The following is a 20,132-nucleotide window of genomic DNA, read 5'->3' as shown; positions in this document are numbered from 1 at the left end:
TTCACTTTAATGTGGCTACGAATAGAGGAGGGTGGAAAGAGAATATCAGAGAGGTTAAAGTAAGCGGAACTGTTCAAGACTTTGTGTGACTATTACCTGTAGCAATGAAAACTTTCAACATATAAAATAAACTTAAAATCTAATTTAAAATCAGGTAATTTTAGAACATTCCAGAGATCTAATTTCTGAGCAAGTCAGATAAATTCAAGGTGGCCACTAAGTACCTATTCTTTTCAGACTGTTTAAAAGCGAGGAAAAAGCAAATTTCTTTGTGGTGATGGCAGAGACAGGCCTTCCTAGTGGAAAAAACAAAACAAAAAGCCACCTCGCAGGATATCAGATCAGGTGATCAGAACAGATTTCCGGGCCTCGGCCAGTCCATCTCCGAGCCAGGAGGAGGCGCTCCAGACCAGTAAAAGTTCCTAGGGCCCGAGAGAACGGAGCCGAGGTTCGGCCCCGCGGACACCCGCATTCCACGGGTTAGAGACAGACAGTGTTCGCCCCGGTGGGCGCTTTGGAGCCGGCGGGGGCACCACGTGACCGCCAGCCTGCAACGCCACTGGCCCGCAGCCCACTCCGGGCTTTGGCGCCCAATTTGCCAGCCACCTTGTGGAAGGTACCATCGGCCCACACCATGGAGGGAGTGGGTCCCCACCTAGCTATCATCGCGGTCCCAAATGAGACTTCCACCTAGTTACCGGAACAACAACAAGCAACGAAGCTTATAATTGACCGCTGACCACCGTGCGGGGCGCTGTGACTCGGACTGTGCCGAAGGGAAAGAACAGGCTGGGGGTGGCCTCCCCTACGTTCTGCGGGGCTTTCGCGTGGTGTCGTCCCAGGGCCTGGCTCCGCCCCCCGGCGCGTCGCCATTTTGTTTGGCTGGGCGAGCGCGCGCGGTGCCTTGTGGGAGGGGTCTCTCGGGCGCTTCCCCCCACCCGGTCCGCGGGGCTGTTGCTGCGCGGCCTCCCAGCTCGGGGCGCGGAGCCATGTACATAAAGCAGGTGAGGCCTGGTCCGTGCGTCGCTCCCTTGCCGGGAGGGTGACGACGGGTCCGGGAGGCGGGGTGGGCCTGGGGCTCCTGGAGGAGCGGAGGGGTCTCCCCTGCCTGCGCGCACACGGGAGCTCTTCTGCAGCTCTGTCTCCCCGCGGGGCGCTCGCACAGGAGGCGGGGCCTCGGGGCGGGGTGGAGGGGCGCCCTGCGGGCGGGGGCCCGGCTTTCCCGGGCCGCAGGGGTGCGGGCGGGGGCCTGCGGTGTGTGTGGGGGGGGTTGCGGAGGGAGGGGTGGGAGGGGCGGCAGGTCGCTGGAGAGCAGGCGGGGGCCCGCAGTGTGTGTGGAGGGAGGGCCTGGGAGAGGGCTTGTGAGTGGGGCGGCGTGTGTGGAGGGACGGGGGGGTGGGAGGGGTGGCAGGCCGCAGGGGTGCGGGTGGGGAGGGAGGGGTGACAGGGTGGCAGGCCAGCAGGGATGCGGGCTGGGACCTGCAGTGGGGGGGGCGTGTGTGGAGGGAGGGGTGGGAGGGGACCTGCAGTGGGGGGGGCGTGTGTGGAGGGAGGGGTGCAGGTGGGGAGGGAGGGGTGACAGACCAGCAGGGATGCCGGCTGGGACCTGCAGTGGGGGGGGGCGTGTGTGGAGGGAGGGGAGGGAGGGGTGGCAGGCCGCAGGGGTGCAGGTGGGGAGGGATAACAGGCCAGCAGGGATGCGGGCTGGGACCTGCGGTGGGGGAGGTCGTGTGCTGAGAGGGGTGCGGGGGGGGGAAGGGGGGGACGGGCACCTGCGTGTGTCTGTCTGTGTTGGGGGAGTGCTGAGAAAGGAGGGGTGACCCGTGCAGAGTGAGGAGCTGGTGGAGTCTTCCTGCGGGCCTCTGCAAGAGCTGACTGCAAGAGTCTTCCTACGGGCCTCTGCAAGAGCTGACTGCAGACAAAAGCAAACCCAAGGAACTGTTTCTCTGGGCGTTTGAGGCGCTCCACATGCCTTTGCAAAGTGAACTGGCCGGTGTGTCTGCCTGTTTGGCCTTGCAGTCCCCCCCCCCCCAGACCTCCTTGGTACCCTAGTATTCGTCTCCACTTCACATTACACAGGGCTCTTCATCCTGAGAGCTTCTTAGCAGGTTGCTGTTGTGACTTGTAAAAGTCAGCGGCCTTGGCTGACTTCAGGGACAAAACGAGGGATTTCAGTGAATTGCTCATATTCACTTTCGAAAATGCAGTTTTCTTTTCTTCTGTTTTCTATCTTGCATTCAGTAAGAAACAAGAAGTGCCCCCCCAAAGAAAAAAAATGATAATTGACTTGGAAGGTTTTTCTTGTTGTGTGTGTTCTTATTTATTAGGTGATTATCCAGGGGTTTCGAAGTTACAGAGATCAAACAATTGTAGATCCCTTCAGTTCAAAGCATAATGTTATTGGTAAGTGTTCATAGTTTATTGGATCAGATTCATAATTTATATGGAGATGTACAATCTGCCCATCTGTACACAGGCTTAAGGAGACAACAATTTGTCATTGAATGTCTATAAATAGCTTTATATACATACGTTTTTATGAAATTGCTTTGCATGGATGAATTGCTTATTTTGCAAATGTAGACTGTTTGAGTGATTCAGTCATAAGCTACTCATTTGGGAGACTGGTGGTATAGCTCAGTAGTTGAAGTGCTTGCCTTGCATGTTCAAGCTCCTGGGTTCAGTTCCCTGGAAGGGAGAAGAGAGCTTATTCATTTTTAAGGAACACTTTGTAGTTTGAGGTATGTGTGTATACACGTGTGTGTATGCACACACGAGCACTGGTAGAAGGTTGGGCTTCAGCCTTGGACCTTATGCTGTTGCTAGGCTTTTTTTTTTTTTAACTCATGGCTGACAATACCATTTGGGTCACACCTCCACTTGCAGCTTTTTGCTGGTTAATTGGAGATGAGGGTAGTAAAATTCTTCTGAATTTAGCTATCCTTATTGACTCCTTGATTCTCAGATTGCAGCTTCCTGAGGTGCACCAGGCTGAGAGTATAGGTTTTGTTTTGTTTCTTTTCCAGTCCTGGGCCTTGAACTGAAGGACTGGGCACTGTCCATGAGCTGCTTTTGCTCTCTTGCTCAAAGCTAGTACTCTACCACTTGAGCCACAGCTCCACTTCAGCTTTTTCTGTTATTGAGGAATTGAACCCAGAGCTTCATGCATGCTAGGCAAGCATTTTACCACTAAGTCACATTCCCAGCCCTCATTTATGTTCTAATAGCTTTCACTTTGTAGTGAATGGGACTTAGCATTTAAACTTGGGATGCCAATCCTTATTTAAGATCATCTTCTTTATTCACAAATTAATAGCCAGATTTTGTTTTCCTTACTTGGTTGGAAAAGCATAAACCTTGGAGTATAACAGAATGTGGCCTGTGTTGGCCCTGGTTTCCTAGAAACCAACAGTCAGGCTTAGCTGCTAAAAATTTAGTGGGAAACATAGTTTGTGGCAAGAGTGGAGGCAATGCTTTATGAAGACAGCTGGTTTCTGGTCATGTTTGAATTTCCTGATGGACTTTTATGCCTTAGGGTAGATAGGAAAGGAATGGAGAGGGAGCCTGTCTTCATTGCTGAAAGTTTACTATATAGAATATTAATTCCTTCATGTTTGGAATTAGTTGCTCTGGGGACTAACTCCTGAAATACTCAGTGAGTTAAAGCTTCCTCTGGGGCTTTTCAAATCAGACTTGAATGCACCCTGGGAATAGACTGCAACACCAAACATTTTAGAGGCAGCAATGCCTGGATTGGGCAGGTGTATTTGGGACACATAAACAGGATACCCCAGTATTCTGCTAGTTGTCTTATATATCTGTATTACCTTATTAAATGAAAATTGAAACTGGGTGCTGGTGGCTCATGCCTGTAATTCTAGCTACTCAAGAGGCAGAGACCTGAGGATCTTGGTTCTTAGCAAACTAGCAAGAAAGTTGTGAGACTCTTACCTTGAATCAACTACCAAGAAGTCAGAAATGGAGCTGTGGTGCAAGTGGTTGAGTGCTAGCCTTAAACTCAGGGACAGGGGCTGGGAGTTTGGCCTAGTGGTTAAAGTGCTTGCCTAGCACTTCCTCGGTACCACATACATAGAAAAAAGCCAGAAGTGGTGCTGAGGCTCAAGTGGTAGAGCTCTAGCCTTGAGAAAGTCCAAGGACAGTGCTCAGGCCCTGAGCTCAAGCCCAGGACTGGCAAAAAAAAAAAAAAAAAAGAAAACCAGGGACAGCACCCAGGCCCTAAGTTTAAAGCTCCAGGACTGGCACAAAAAAAAAAGAAAAAATTGACAGTATGCTATTTTCCCCCTTCAGAATAAATGGAGTTTTTTTGTTGTTGTTTTTAATGGGTAGTGGGATTTGAACTCAGCCCAACCTGCTTGACTGGCTGGTGTCAGACTATTTAATTTACACCGTTAAGACATTTTGTTGACTACTATTGGAAATGGAGTGTTGCTGACTTTTCTACCTGGGCTGGCTTTGAACTACAATCTTTTGCAGATCTTAGCTTCCTAGGTAGCTAAGATTACAGGAATTGCATTTTTCTTCCTGTTGGGAAGATTGCATGAAAAGGTATAGATAATGTGGTTTCCATTAAATATTTAGCTATGATAGGTTCTTCAGCTGTAATCCCATTTTTATTGTTGGTGCTAGCAGAAATTTTTTCTGACATGCTACTAAATATTTAAAGGCTGGATGAAATAAATCCTATAAATGACAGGAAGGCAGTGTTACTCAATTATGCTGTCTTCTTTTCCAGGTATATTAGTTTCTAGGATAGCTATAATAAGGTAGATACTGAGGCTAGAAATCCATGATTAAAATACCAGCACAATTGAGCACTGATGTGAGGCTGGTAGTTCACAGCTGCTTCTTTTTTTTTGGTTGATCATGGGTTTTGAACTCTGGGCCTGGGCGCTGTCCCTGAGCTCTTCAGCTCAAGGCTACTGCCCTACCCCTGAAGTCACAGTGTCCGGTTTTCTAGTGGAAAATTGGAGATAAGAGTCTCTTGGTTTTTAGTGCCTAGGCTAGCTTTGAATGTGATCCTCTCAGCCTCAGAAGTAGCTAGGATTAGAGGTGTGAGCCACCGTACCTGGCCAGATTGCAGCTTCTTGAGTCACTAGGATTGTAAGCATGAGCCTCCACCTCTTGCTGGCCTCAAACTCAAGCCATTCCTGGGATATAGGCATGCAGACATACACTACACTACCATGTCTGGCTCAGAATAACATTTGAATGGCTTTCCATATTATTCAGTATCCTTTAACATTTCTAAATATTGTTCTACTTTATAGGAAATTAAAATATTTTTTTCAATTAGGATTGATTATGATTTAAATTATTCATTTAATGATATTTTTAGCTTTTATTTAGAAACAATTTCACCTTTACAGCAAATGTGTCCTGATCAGAACAGTACTGATGGGGCTGGGAGTGTGGCTTAGTGGTAATATGCCTAGCATGCACGAAGCCCTGGGTTTGATTCCTTGGTACCACAAATGCAGACAAAGCCGCAAGTGGTGCTGTGGCTCAAGTGGTAGAGTGCTAGCCTTGAGGAAACTCAAGGATAATGTCCAGTCCCTGAGTTCAAGCCCCATGACTGGCAAAAGAGAAAAAGAAGAAATAAGTAGCAGGGCACTGGGCTCCCACCTGTAATCTTAGCTACTCAGTTGTGAGATCTGAGGATCACGGTTCAAAAGGTTCAAAAGCCAGCCCCAGCAGAAAGTCCATGAAACTCTTATCTCCAATTAACCACCAGAAAACTGGAAGTGACAAGTGGTAGAGTGTTAGCGATGAGCTGAAGTACTCAGGGACAGTGCCCAGGACCAATTTCAAGCCCACGACAGACCCCCCCCCCCAAAAAAAAAAAATGACCCTCTTCACATCTTTCCTCTCTTTGGGCTGCCATCACAATGAAGGTTGAACTTGGCAGTTTTAGCAGGTACGGGGTCTACCCCAGGCATGAGCAGCACTATGCCAGGAATCATGGGAAGGTTTTCTAATTCCTTAATGCAAAATGTGAGTCAGCTTTATTTTCTGAGAGGAATCCTCAGATAGCTGGACTCTTGTCTACAGAAGAAAACAAAAAGGGATAATTAGAAGAAATTCAGAAGAAAAGAGCTCAGTGTGCTGTTAAATTCTAAGGACCATCACTGGTACATCTCTTGATATGATGGCCAAGAGGAATAAAAATCCAGAAGTTAGAAAGCTTCAGCGAGAACAAGAGAGAGACAGGGAAGCCAGTAAGGCCAGGAAGGCTAAGCAAGAGACAGCAATGGCTACTGCTAAGGCCCCACAAAGGCAGCACCTAAGCAAAAGATTGTGAAGCCTGAGAAAGCTTCTGCTACCTGATCTGGTGGAAAGTGCTAATGTGGCAGACTTTGAATAAAGATCTGTTTTAAAAGAAAAAGTTTGAGCTGGATGCTTAAGGCTCACATGCTCACATGTAATCCAAACTACTCAGGAGGCTGGCAATTAAAAGATGGAGGTTAGAAGCCAGCCCAAGCAGAAGAGGCCACTAGATTTTACCTCCAGAATTACCAGAAAAAGAAGTGATAGAGTTCTAGGAGAACAAGTGTGAGACCTTGAGTTCAAGCCCCATATAAGGGAAAAAATTAAGTTTGATTTAATATCTTTATGTATAAAATTACATGAATTCTAGTAAAAAAAAGATTCAAATTGTCTCCACTTTGGCTATTCCATGAATGTGTGTGACATACATTTGTGCAGGTATGTACACACATACACATTGATCATAAATAGTTTAATATGGGAAAGTTTAAAGTAGAATTTTATACCCATTATTTTTATTATAAATTATGTAGTTCCTGTTGATTTTAAACCATTGGCAAAGATCAAAATCAGTCATAAAGTGCCTTTAGATAAATGATTTGAAGTCTGCAGAAATGACACTCATTTGAAAATTATAGATGTTTATTGGTTTGTTTTTTACTGTTGGTTGTATTTACTTTCAAATACTAAGGTATTTTGTTAGGAAATTGCTGCTTATATTTTTGGGAATATCTCTAATAACTTTAATTTTATTGACTTTTGTACAAAAATAACTTGTGTTTTTTGAAATTTTATAGTGGGCAGAAATGGATCCGGAAAAAGTAACTTTTTTTATGGTAAGTATTATTATTTTGTGTTCCTCCTGGGCTTGTACTCAGGGCCTCAGTGGGGTCCCTGAGCTTTCCCACTCATGGTTAGGCCCCTGCCACCTGAGCCACAGCTCCACTTCTGGCTTTTTGGTAGTTAATTTAGGAATATCACAGACTTTCTTAGCTGTTTAATGTCCTAGCTGGCATTGAACTGCAATCCTCAAATCTCAGCCTCCTGAGTAGTTAGGATTATAGTTGTGAGCCACCTTTATCAGGTAATTTTTCTTTCTTAATTCTAAGACTTAGAAAACTTAAGGTAATTTGCTAAAGTCATTCATTTTCTGAGATTATGCCTGCATTAATATATCCAAGAAATACTTGATACAGGGTATGGTTTAGTATACAGAGGTTAGAATTTAAGGGCCTGCGAATCTATTTTAATGGGTAATTGTAAAAGGATATCCTTTTAAATTGCATATTTACAGTATAAAGATGGAAATGTTGAGTAATTGGGTTGTAAGAATCAAAGGAGATAATATGTATGAGGGAGCTTTTTTGTGTGGTGGTCCTGGGGCTGGACCATAGAGCCTGTTAGGAGCTCTGCTCCTGTGGGCACTGATGACAGATTTAACTGGTATAGGAGTGATATCATTGTACTTACTGAACCTATTTACCTTAGTACTTCCTGATTTCTTGTTACCTGCTTGATTCTGGGAATCCATCTTTTTGTTTATTTTTCCCTAACTCCCTTAAGCTAGCCTGGGGGCAGTCTACCTATCCCAAGTAGTGGGTGGAGAAGAGCTCTTCAGTTTTACCTGGTTTGTTAATTAACCCATTCATTACTCCTCTATGGTATTGGACTTACTTAGTATTAAATAATTAAATATGAGCTACCACTGCATGGACTTTTTTTTTTTTTTTTTTTTTTTTTTGTGGTTCTTGGGGCTTGAACTAAGCTTGGGCAATGTCCCGGAGCTCTTCAGCTCAAGGCCTTACCCTTGAGCCAAACTCCACTTAAATTTTCTTGGTGTTAATTGGAGATAAGAGTCTCAAGGTCCTTTTGTTCCCTGGCTGACTTTGAACCTTGATCCTCAGATCTCAGCCTCCTGAGTAGCTAGGATTACAGATGAGAGCCCGGCTTGCATGGCCATTTTTTTTATAGCGACATCCTAGAACCAGCAGCTTGGTCACTGTCCCTGGCTTTTTTTTTTCTTCTCAAGGCTAGTGCTCTACCATTTGAGCTATAGCTTCACTTATAACTTTTTCTTTTTCTTTTTTGATGGTTTATTGGGGATAAAAGTCTCAAGCTTACCCAGGCTGGTTTTGAACTGTGATCCTCAGATCTCAGCTTCCTCCTCTAGATTACAAGTATGAGTCACTAGTGCTCAACAGAGACTATGTTTCAGACTTGTAAGTGTGGTCTATAAGTATCATAAGTTCATACGTAAAACATGTAAATACAATAAGATTATTAATGTTGCGCCTGGGAGATGGCCTAGTGGGAATGTGCTTGCCTAGCATGCATGAAGACCTGGGTTCGATTCCTTGGTACTTCATAAATAGGAAAAAAGCTGGAAGTGGTGCTGTAGAGCTCTAGCCTTGAGAAAAGTCCAAGGACAGTGCTCAGGCCCTGAGCCACAACTGACAAAAAAAAAATATTAAAAAAAGATTATTAATGTTATAGTAAATGTTTCATCCTTCTGTTTTACCTTTTTTTTTTTTTTTTGTCCCTTGCCATGAACTCAAGACTTGAGCACTGTCCTTGGGCTTCCTCCATGTTAGAGCTGTACCACTGGAGCCATAGCACCATTTCCAGCTTTTTTCCTATCTATGTGGTACCAAGAAATCGACCTGGGTTTTTGTGCATGCTAGGCAAGCACTCTACCACTAGGCCAAATTCCGATTTTACCTTTTAAAGCACTTTTCTAGACCAGACTTTTTTTTTTGCCAGTGTTGGGGCTTGAGCTCAGAGCCTGAGCACTGTCCTTGGACTTTCTCAAGGCCAGAGCATTACCACTTGAGCCACAACATCACTTCCAGCTTTTTGCTGTGTATGTGGTACCAAGGAATTGAACCAGGGTCTTCATGCATTCTAGGCAAGCACTCTACCACTAGGCCAAATTCCCAGCGACCAGACATTTTTCTATTAAAAGCCTGAGATTCAACTAATATGGCCAGTTTGAAGGTAGTGAGCTTTGAAGGTTCTCTACAAAGATAAAAATAATTTAACTATGATAGGACTCTATGAAATCCTTTAGGGAGTGAAACATTTTACTTTTTTTTTTTTGGCCAGTCCTGGGGCTTGAACTCAGGACCTGAATACTGTCCTTGGACTCTTTTTGCTCAAGACTAGCACTCTGCCACTTGAGCCACAGAGCCACTTCGAGCTTTTTCTGTGTATGTGGTTCTGGGGAATCAAACCCAGGGCTTCGTGCATATTAGGTAAACATGCTACCACTGGGCCATGTTCCTGGACCCATGAAACATTTTAATAGAATTAGGTTGTCAAAAATGATCTGAACTTCATAGTTGAGTTGTGCTGTGAAAAGAGATATACAGTAAGAAAAAATGTTCTCTACTGTGCACACAGAAAGTTGCCTGGGTGTCCTGTGGTGGTTGCAGTTGGGTAATGACAAAAGAACAGGTTGAAGAGGAACTGTAGGTTTCAGACCCACAGAGGAGTAAGGACAGTTTGAGCCCCACTCCTCCCATTTGACTATAACAGACAAGTCAGTTTCCATCCCAAGCATAAACCTTAATGTGTAACAGCTTTCCCTTCCTCCACCATGCTCGCATGCTCCCACAGGTGTCATGTCTCTTGAGCCAACCTGGACCAAGAGAACCGAATAAAGAAGTCCTTTCTTATCATAGTGATCTGTCCTTCCATTTAGGTACCAGTGGAAGATAAGAATGTCTCCTCAGGGGCCGGGAGTTTGGCCTAGTGGTAGAGTGCTTGCCTAGCATGCAAGAAGACCCGGGTTTGATTCCTCAGTACCCCACATAAATAGCAAAAAGCTAGAAGTGGTGCTGAGGCTCAAGTGGTAGAGTGCTAGCCTTGAGAAAGTCCAAGGACAGTGCTCAAACCCAGAGCTGAAGCCCAGGACTGGCAAAAAAAAAAAAAAAAAAGTCTCCTTGCAGAAAGTGAGGTGATTCAGGCAGTATAACAGAAGTAGAATTGGCAACATTTCCCAGTATGTATTTCCTAAGCTTTGAGAAGTTGTGTCCCAGCCTTATATCAGCTGTGGTGTCAGAAGGATTGTTTTGAGTTCCATCATAACCTCATGGGACCACAGTCATATATATTTTCCTTGTCCTTGAATAGTATGAGTGTAGTGTTAGCTAGCCAGTGGATACTTTTATCAAGAGGAGGATTTAGGTCTTGTTGCTTGTTGTATGTACTTCAGTGTTTTCTATGAAAATATTTTGATGAAAACGTCTTAAAATTTTTGTATTATCATTTCCTACCCTAAGTGGAAGTTTTTCCTTCCATTTTTTTCACTAACAGATATGCAGTGTTTATTGTCTGATATACTGCATTCTATTCTAGAAGACCCGAAAATTGGTCATGAATCTTCTTTCTCAGTCTGAGCTAATTGTCACCTTCTTGTATTCTAGCAATCCAGTTTGTCCTCAGTGATGAGTTTAGTCATCTTCGTCCAGAACAGCGATTGGCTTTGTTGCACGTGAGTGAGACATAACTGATACATATATTTTTAAAACACATTGTCAACTTTTAAGTTTTAGATCCTTTGCTAACAGAATACAGTCTTAATTCTTCTCTTTTTTTTTTTTTTTTTTTTGCCCGTCCTGGTCTTGAGCTCAGGGCCTGAGCACTGTCCTTGGACTTTCTTAGGGCTAGAGCTCTATGACTTAAGCCTCAGCACCACTTCCAGCTTTTTTTCTATGTATGTGCTAGGCAAGTACTTTACCACTAGGCCAAACTCCCAGCCCCAGTCTTAATTAACTCTTAAAAAATTGTTATAAAGGTGATGAGCAGAGTGGTACAGTTACATAAATCTGGTAAAAAGTATGCTTCTTTTCATATGTTACTCTTTTCCTCATTGTCTTCTAGTTTTTGTCTCCTGTCCCCACCAGTGTTATCTCTTAACTGTGTGTATATTCTGCTAAGAAGTTTAACTCATTTATCAGTGCCAGTTAAAGGCCTAATTCTTGTATAATGGTTAGAAAGCGGTTGCAGGATTTACATATAGATGGATCTGTCTTTCGTATAAGCTGTTTTTGTTTTGAGATAAGGTCTTGATTTGCATTATAAGCTGGCTTAGAACTCTAACTCAGGCTGACCTTAAATTCAAGATCCTCTTGCTCCCTTCCTACTGCTGGCCAACAGGCATTAGCCACCACTGTCAGCTATATCTAAACTTTTTTTTTTGCTAGTCGTGGGGCTTGAACTTAGGGCCTAATACTATCCTTGGACTTTTCTCAAGGCTAGAGCTCTACCACTTGAGGCACAGCTCCATTTTCAGCTTTTTTCTATGTATGTGGTACCGAAGAATCGAACCTAGGTCTTTGTGCATGCTAGGCAAGCACTCTACCACTAGGCCAAACTTCTGGCCCCAGTTTTCCCTTGTGGGACCTGGTGTAGATTATATATCGTGCTGGGGATGTAGTTCAGTAGAAGAATGCCTGTCTGGCATGTGTGGAGTCCTTGTGTGCCATCCAAGACTACAAAACAAAACAACATAGTTCATTAGTAAAAAAAAATTAGAAAGGGCTATAGGAAACACTATAGCTTATCTTAACTTTGACACCTCTATGCAACTCTTGGGTTTATTTAGAATCAAAGATGTTTTGTTTTCCTGGTCTAATATTTTATATTTTGCCAGGAGAGGGATATATTCTAGGCTGATGAAAGTTTTTCTGCATTGAATTAGTCTTGTTACCATGAGGTAGACTTAAAAAAAAAGTGTTTGATGGGGTTGGGGGGAAGGGAAATGGGGACCAAGACATGAGAAAGGGTATCAATGTATGTGAATTAATACATCTTCTATCTGGCAAATATAATGTAACCCTTCTGTTAATTACAATAAAAAATACATGAAAAAAAGTGTTTGATATATGTAAAATGTAATGCTAATGACTGATTCCCCATTTTTTCCATATTTCAGGAGGGTACTGGTCCTCGTGTTATTTCTGCTTTTGTGGAAATTATTTTTGATAATTCAGACAACCGGTTACCAGTAAGTAACTTAGTTTTAGTAATAATTTTGAAATTTTTATTGATATAGATAATTTAAAAAATATAATTTTATTCTTACATTAAGTTATTGTATGGAGAAGGGTTACTGCATTTCTTTTTTTTTTTCCCGTCCTGAGGCTTGAACTCAGGGTGTGGCACTGTCCCTGAGCCACTTCGCACTCAAGGCTCGTGCTCTACCACTTTGAGCCACAGCACCACTTCTGGTTTTCTGGTGGTTAATTGAAGTTGAGAGTCTCACAGACTTAATTTCCTGCCTGGGATGGTTTTGAACCGCAATTCTCTCTCAGCTTCCTGAGTAGCTAGGATTACAGGTGTGAGCCACCAGCACCTGGCTTGATGAATGTATTTCTTTTTGGCAGTGTCACTCCTTCCTTCCCTTTCCTCTAGTTTAGTTCATTTTCCACATGTCTACTAAATACCATGCCTGTATTTGTTCATGTTTCCTTATTTGTATTTACTAGAATTGATTTTGATATAGTATTTATTACTTACTCCTTTGGGTTCTTCCCTTAAGACTGTCTTTAGTCTCACGGTGTGTATGTTGATGGCTATAGTCCTGTATAATTTGATCATGCCCCAGTGTATTCTTATTATTTATTTATTTATTTATTCTGTTAGTCGTGGGGCTTGGACTCTGGGCCTGGGCGCGGTCCCTGAGCTCTTCAGCTCAAGACTACTGCCCTACCCCTTGAGCCACAGTGATACTTTTGGTTTTCTAGTGGTTAATTGTAGACAAGAGTCTCTTGGTCTTTAGTGGCCAGGTTTGCTTTGAACCTTGATCCTCAGATCTCAGCCTCCTGAGTAGCTAGTTTTACAGGCTTGAGCCGCCACACCCAGCTTGATCCCAGTGTATTTTAGATGTATCTTCCACATATGAGGAAAAACATGTTTCATTTGTCTCTCTGAACTTAGCTTACTTTACTTAGCATGATTTGTTCTAGGTCAATCCATTTCTCCAGAAATGGCATAGTTTTATTCTTTTTAATGGATGAGGAAAATTCCATTGTGTATAAGTACCACATATTTTTGATCCACTCATGTATTGTAGAGTATCTCAGTCTTTTCATATTTTCATTAAGTTGGCTATTACAGCAATGAACATTGATTTGCAAATGTTTTTACAATATCCTGATTGTAATGTTCTGGGTAGATCTCAAGAGTAGTATAGCTAGGTTATATGGAAAATCTGCTTAGTTTTTTGAGGAACCTCCAAACTACATCCAGAATGGTTGTACTAGTTTATATTCTATATAAAAGTTGTCACTAATGAGCATTCTGGTGAACAGCACATAGGATTGTATAAGCTGGCATGAAAAAGTGTCCTGAGTATTTGTGTATCATCTTTGTTGAGATAATTGACATTTTAAATAGTCATGGTCAAAGGCTTTACAATGAAGTTTTTTTTGTCAGTCCTGGGGCTTGAATTCAGGGCCTGAGCAATACTGTCTTTGGGCTTTTCTCAAGGCAAGTACTCTACCACTTGAGCCATAGCACCACTTCTGGCGTTTTCTGTGTTATATGGTACTGAGGAATTGAACCCAGAGCTTCATACATGCTAGGCAAGCACTCTACCATGAGGCTACACTCCCGGCCAACAATGAATTCTCCTTTTTTTGAAAACTTTATTCATTTTATTTATTTATTTATTTTTGGCCAGCCCTGGTGCTTGAACTCAGGGCCTGGGCACTGTCCTTGGACTTTCTCAAGGTTAGAGCTCTACCACTTGAGCTTCATTCAGCACCGTTTCCGGCTTTTTTCTATGTATGTGGTACCGAGGAATTGAACCCGGGTCTTCGTGCATGCTAGGCAAGCACTCTACCACTAGGCCAAACTCCCGGCCCCCAACAATGAATTCTTATCTGAAAAATATTAAATTAACTTTAGGCTTTTATTTTTTTTTGCAGATTGATAAAGAGGAAGTTTCACTTCGAAGAGTTATTGGTGCCAAAAAGGATCAGTATTTCTTAGATAAGAAGATGGTCACGTAAGCATTTCTTTTTGTATTTATACGAAGCATGCTTGCTTCATATTCAACGAATCAGTATTTAGAATGTGAGTATGAGCACAGAGGCGCGTCTGATGACTAGCCTTTTTGGGGCCGGGTTGGGCAGGAGGCGCAGGTTGTGGGGTTTCACTTGAGGCCTGGGTGCAGTCCTGGAGCTCTTGTTCAAGGCTAGCACTGTACCACGTGGAGCCAAAGCTTCACTTCCAGTTTTCTGAGGGTTATTTGGAGGTAATAGTCTTACGGACTTTCCTACCTAGGCTGGTTTTGAATTGTCATCCTCAGATCTCAGCCCCCTGAGTAAGCTAGGATTATAGGCATGAGCCACCTTATGACTAGGCTTTATTTCCTAGTGGTGCTTAATTCAGAAGTAGGAATTTCAAATTATCTGAAAATTATTTCAATGTTTATCAACAGGAAAAATGATGTGATGAACCTCCTTGAAAGTGCTGGTTTTTCTCGAAGTAATCCTTACTATATTGTTAAACAAGGAAAGGTAAAACAATTGTATGTCCTTTTTTAATAGAATTTTTTTCTAATTATATACTTCCATTGAGTTTAGTTTATTGGTTCCAATAGTTAAGCCAGATTTGTTTTATCCTGAAATTAGTATTTTACATGGCCATAAAATACTAAGTAGATCTGTTGTATATTAGGCTACAAGTATTTCAGCAGTGCATTATTTAACAATAATATGTAAACCCTATAAAAATCACATTGGGAAAATAATTTTCTAAAATTAATATTGTTTACTACTCAGTTTATCTTAGAATTAAAACCTTAGAAAATTTATATTCCCAGAAGTATACCGTAATGCTTTGTATTATTTTCCCTTCCAGATACTTTTTAGCAGCTAAACTATAACCACTTGGGTAGTTATTCTGATTCCTTCCATGCCTGAATCTAAGATAATTTCTTCTTTCCAGGAGCTTATCTTTCAGTAGGTGTTCGTTTTTGTTTTGTTCTAGGGGCTCTTTGATGTGTAGAAGTTTGATAGAGCATAGTTTCTTAGCTCAGAACCAGTTCTCTTTATTTGAAAGTCAGGGAAATCTATGTGCCTGTACTGGGGCTTGAACTTATGGCCAAGAGTGATCCATTAGTATCTGGCTCTTTTTTTTTTTTTCTAGTCCTGGAGCTTAAACTCAAGGCCTGGTCACTGTCCTTGGACTTTCCTCAAAACTAGACTCTATCATTTGAGCCACTTGGCTTATTTTTTTCTATGTATGTGATACTGAGGATTCATCCTGTCAACCTCATCCCTTCTGTTTGCTCTCCTCTCTCTTTCAAGATAGTTCATTTGTAATTGCAGAGCAGTCTGCAGCTATTAAATGATGGTGTTGATGATTGCCAGTCCTGGGGACTTGAACTCAGGGCCTGGGTACTGTCCTCGAGCTTTCTTAAGATTAGTGTTCTGCCACGTTAGCCACAGCACCACTTCCAGCTTTTTCTGTGTATGTGGTAACAAGGAATTGAATCTAGGGCTTTGTGCATGCCAGGCAAGCACTCCACCACTAGGCCACACTCCCGGCCCTGCAATAATTATTTTTCTAAAAATTTTAGATCAACCAGATGGCAACAGCACCTGATTCTCAGAGACTTAAGCTATTAAGAGAAGTGGCTGGTACTAGGGTATATGATGAAAGAAAAGAAGAAAGCATCACCTTAATGAAAGAAACAGGTAAAATAATTATTATACTGCCCTTTTTGTTGCCCCCCCAGTCTGTTCTTAGAAATATGTTTTATGAGATTTTGTGTACTTAATGGAGGGAAAATTAGTATGAGGTAGTTTTAAGTTTTGAGATTTCCAGTCATTCATCTCTTTGGGGCTTTCGCAAGTCACCTAGCTTACTCATCATCAGGGCAACAAATTCGAGTGCGTTATTCTCTCTTCCAAACTAGACAGTTAGTTGGTATTAGGTTTTAAATTGTTTGGAAACAAATGGATGTGAAATTTTGAAATTGGAGTCTCAGCTAGGACATTGATTATGAAAATACTATTTTGCTCTGTTGTAGCATGGCTTAGATTGAAATAGTCCTAGGTTCATAATGTTGCTCATAAAACTGACATGAGCTCTTCAGCTCAAGGTTATGCCCTACCTCTTGAGCCACAACCCACTTCCTATTTACTAGTGATTAATTGGAGATTAGAGTCTCTTGGACTTTAGTGCCTGGGCTGGCTTTGAACCTTGAGCCTCAGATCTCAGCCTCCTGAGTAGCTAGAATTACAGGCCTGAGCCACCATGCCAGGCTGGGGGTTTGTTTTTAATGTGGCAGGGCACATTGACTTTGTTTTTTTTTTTTTTTTTTTGCCAGTCCTGGGGCTTGAACTCAGGGCCTGAGCTCTGTCCTTGGGCTTTTTCAAGGCTAGAGCTCTCTACCGCTTGAGCCTTAGCACCATTTCCAGCTTTTTTCTATGTATATGGTACCGAGGAATTGAACTCGGGTCTTCATGCATGCTAGGCAACTACTCTACCACTAGACCAAACTTCTGGACCACATTGACTTAAAAAGGAAGCTTAAAAGGAGGTCCTCAACACATAGTAATCAATGGTAATCAATAATACTATATGTAAATTAGTTCTCTCATATGTTATCTCTTAATTGCCATTGCAATATCTTGGATTTGGTTACCACATGATGCCAAAGATAGTGTAATTCTTTGTGTACATGTGTGTGATTGTGAGCAAGTTGTTACTGAGGCTTGAACTCAGTCAGGGGCTTTGCTTGTTTGGCCTTTTTTTTTTTTTTTGCCAGTCCTGGGCTTGAGCTCAGGGCCTGAGCACTGTCCTTGGACTTTCTCAAGGCTAGAGCTCTACCACTTGAGCCTCAGCACCACTCCTGGCTTTTTTCTATGTATGTGGTACTGAGGAATCGAACCTGGGTCTTCATGCATGCTAGGCAAGCACTTTACACTAGGCCAAACTCCCGGCCCCAGTTTTGTTTTCTTAATAAAGAATTTATTAACTTTGATTTTTACATCATATTTCAAAAGACATGTTTAGCAAACAAGTATTCAAGAAGGGAATCTCTGTATACAATCACTGGCACTTAGATTTTAGAACATAATTGAAATTAGGCTGAGGGTTTGTATGTCATAGATACATATTAATAAATATAATGTCTATAGAGTCATAAATTTTTATATCTGTGTAGTTGTGTTTATATTTCTAATACTATGTCCATAGCATTGGGTATGCAAATATTGAGTCATAGCTCTTGAACTGTTTGGGTCTAAGAGCCACATATTAAGGATACCATGGCCTCACTCAACATGATTCAATGCTCTAGTTTTTAAGAGTAATTTTAATTCATAATACATTTGAGAAGTGATCTTACATGAAAATTTCAATTCTTTTAACTCTTCACTGTTTTTGTTTTGTTTTTAAGAGGGCAAGCGGGAAAAAATCAATGAACTGTTAAAGTACATTGAAGAGAGATTGCATACTTTAGAGGAAGAAAAGGAAGAACTTGCTCAGTATCAGAAATGGGATAAAATGAGACGAGCCCTAGAATACACTATTTACAATCAGGAACTTAATGAAACCCGTGCTAAACTTGATGAGGTAATATACTTCAGTATATTGATTTCATTTTATGAATATGTTCAACTCATCCCTTTGCAGTGATTTTATTTTGAGTCACTATTTTACTGTGTAGTCTAGGCTGCCAGGATGGGCTAAAACTCAAGATCTTCTTGTCTCTGCCTCCACAGGGCTGTACCACCACTCCTGGCTAAAACTTAGTCAGCAGTTTTCTTCTGAAGAAAAATGCCTACAGCCGTATGGCCCTTGTTCTAATTGTATCTGCAGTATAGTGAGATGAAGGAAAACCAGTTGAGAGGACCAAGGAAACTCTCTTTAAGAGCTCTCTTTATGCGTTTTCTTAGAGGCATTTTAGAATATATTCTTTAAGTTAACATTGCTGACATTTTATATGAAAACTTGTTTTAGGAATTTTATGGGGCAATCTTGAGGTTTGCACTCAGGGCCATGATGTCCTTTCCAGGTACATGTTCTATCACAGCATAGATAATCCCCGAAGAATTTAAAGAAGACATCGGAATTTTTTTTTAAAGTTTTTATTTATTTATTTTTGCTAGTCCTGGAGCTTGAACTCAGGCCTTGAACACTGTCCGTGGGCTTCTTCAAGACTGGAGCTCTACCATTTGAGCTGTAGCCCCATTTCCAGCTTTTTCTGTGTATGTGGTACTAGGGAATTGAACCCAGGACTTTGCTCATGCTAGGCAAGCACTCTACCACTAGGCCATGCTCCAGACCCTTTTTTTGTTTGTTTGTTTTTTCTTTGGTTGTACCAGGATTTGACGCCTGGGCTGGCCTCAAAGTGTAATTTTCCTAGTTTCTACGTCGAGTAGTGAGAATTACAAGTGTGTACTGCTATGTCTGACGTTGTAGAGTACTTGGAAGTGAATGGTTACCATTGTTTGTTTTAGCTGGTATAGAAATTTTATTCAATATTGTTGAAAAAATAAAACCTGAATTTGAACTGATAGCTTTTTCCCCCCTCCACATCTAGCTTTCTGCTAAGAGAGAAACTAGTGGAGAAAAATCCAGACAATTAAGAGATGCCCAGCAGGATGCAAGAGATAAAATGGAGGTGAGACTGGAAACAAAGTTTGGGTTTATTTCCATTTTTAACCATAGTAAATGGTTTTGCAGTTGAATTATTATAAGAGGGAGTCAGTTTCAGAACTTGGAAGATAAAGTCATCCTAAAAACATAAATAAAAGAGAATTAATGGTGTCGTCACTGCTGTGGGACCTCTGATGGTGTGTGACTCATTTTCTGTTTGACCCTTTGTAAAATAGGACATTGAGCGCCAAGTTAGAGAATTGAAAACAAAAATTTCAGCTATGAAAGAAGAAAAGGAACAGCTCAGTGCTGAAAGACAAGAGCAGATTAAACAGAGGACTAAGTTGGAGCTTAAAGCCAAGGACTTACAAGATGAATTGGCAGGCAATAGTGAACAACGGGTAAGTTCAGATGCTGCAAGTGACGAAAGAAACAGTGTTCAAGTGAGTCAGAGCTGTAGAAGAGTCCTTTCTCTGACACAGTGCATGTGTATATTTCTTTATAAAAGCTTAGCCATGTTAATCTGTAGTGAAGTAGCAATTTAACCACATTATTTTATTGAACTTTTTTTTTTTTTTTTTTTTTTTTTGCCAGTTCTGGGCTTGAGCTCAGGGTCTGAGCACTGCTCTTGGGCTTTCTTGAGGGCAGAGCTCTACCACTTGAGCCACAGCGCCACTTCCGGTTTTTTTCTATGTATGTGGTACCAAGGAATCAAACCCGGGTCTTCATGAATGCTAGGCAAGCACTCTACTACTAGGCTAAACTCCGGCCCCACATTGTTTTATCTATCTATCTATCTATCTATCTGTCTATCTGTCTGTCTGTCTGTCTGTCTGTCTATCTGTCTATCTATCTATCTATCTATCTATCTATCTGTCTGGCATGGGACTTGAACTCTGGCCCTGGGTGCTGCCTTTGAGCTAGCTCTTCAGCTCAAGGCTACCACCCTAACCCATCACCTCTTTTTTTTTTACCTTTTAAGAAATTATTTTATGTTGTAGTGTTGTTTTTCTAATGGGTTATTATGAGAAAACTTTTTTTGCTATGCTGGATTCTTTTTTTCTTTTTTTTAAAATTGGTTGTAGGGATTGACTACCAAGCTTAGGTGCCGACCCTGAGCTTTTTTTTTTGCTATTTCCAAAATCATTTTTTTATTGTAATTAAAGGGTTACATTATTTTTGTCAGATAGAAAGTGCATTACTTAAAAATCATTGCTACCCACCTTTTG

The 20,132-nt window shown here is 41.8% G+C and overlaps 1 protein-coding gene and 1 pseudogene across 1 annotated transcript in view; both read left to right on the top strand.

Annotated features, from left to right (window-relative positions):
- The first annotated feature begins 907 nt into the window (after window positions 1-907).
- Smc3 (structural maintenance of chromosomes 3) overlaps window positions 908-20,132 on the top strand; it is a 43,022-nt gene continuing 23,797 nt past the window's right edge. The window contains exons 1-11 of the mRNA XM_090345891.1: window positions 908-1,004; window positions 2,328-2,403; window positions 7,083-7,121; window positions 10,710-10,777; window positions 12,221-12,292; window positions 14,217-14,296; window positions 14,732-14,810; window positions 15,875-15,992; window positions 17,702-17,877; window positions 18,848-18,928; window positions 19,140-19,304. Coding sequence (XP_090202017.1) covers window positions 990-1,004; window positions 2,328-2,403; window positions 7,083-7,121; window positions 10,710-10,777; window positions 12,221-12,292; window positions 14,217-14,296; window positions 14,732-14,810; window positions 15,875-15,992; window positions 17,702-17,877; window positions 18,848-18,928; window positions 19,140-19,304 — 969 coding nt within the window. The 5' untranslated portion in view covers window positions 908-989. The remainder of the gene's footprint in view (window positions 1,005-2,327; window positions 2,404-7,082; window positions 7,122-10,709; window positions 10,778-12,220; window positions 12,293-14,216; window positions 14,297-14,731; window positions 14,811-15,874; window positions 15,993-17,701; window positions 17,878-18,847; window positions 18,929-19,139; window positions 19,305-20,132) is intronic.
- LOC150053841 (large ribosomal subunit protein eL24 pseudogene) lies at window positions 5,477-6,348 on the top strand (annotated as a pseudogene).

Source organism: Megascapheus bottae, chromosome 15 (genome assembly GCF_031878675.1).
Source record: "Megascapheus bottae isolate mThoBot1 chromosome 15, mThoBot2.hap1, whole genome shotgun sequence".
Classification (NCBI taxonomy): Eukaryota; Metazoa; Chordata; class Mammalia; order Rodentia; family Geomyidae; genus Megascapheus; species Megascapheus bottae.
Note: the sequence above shows the minus strand (reverse complement) of the source record. Positions and strands in the feature narration are given on the sequence as shown.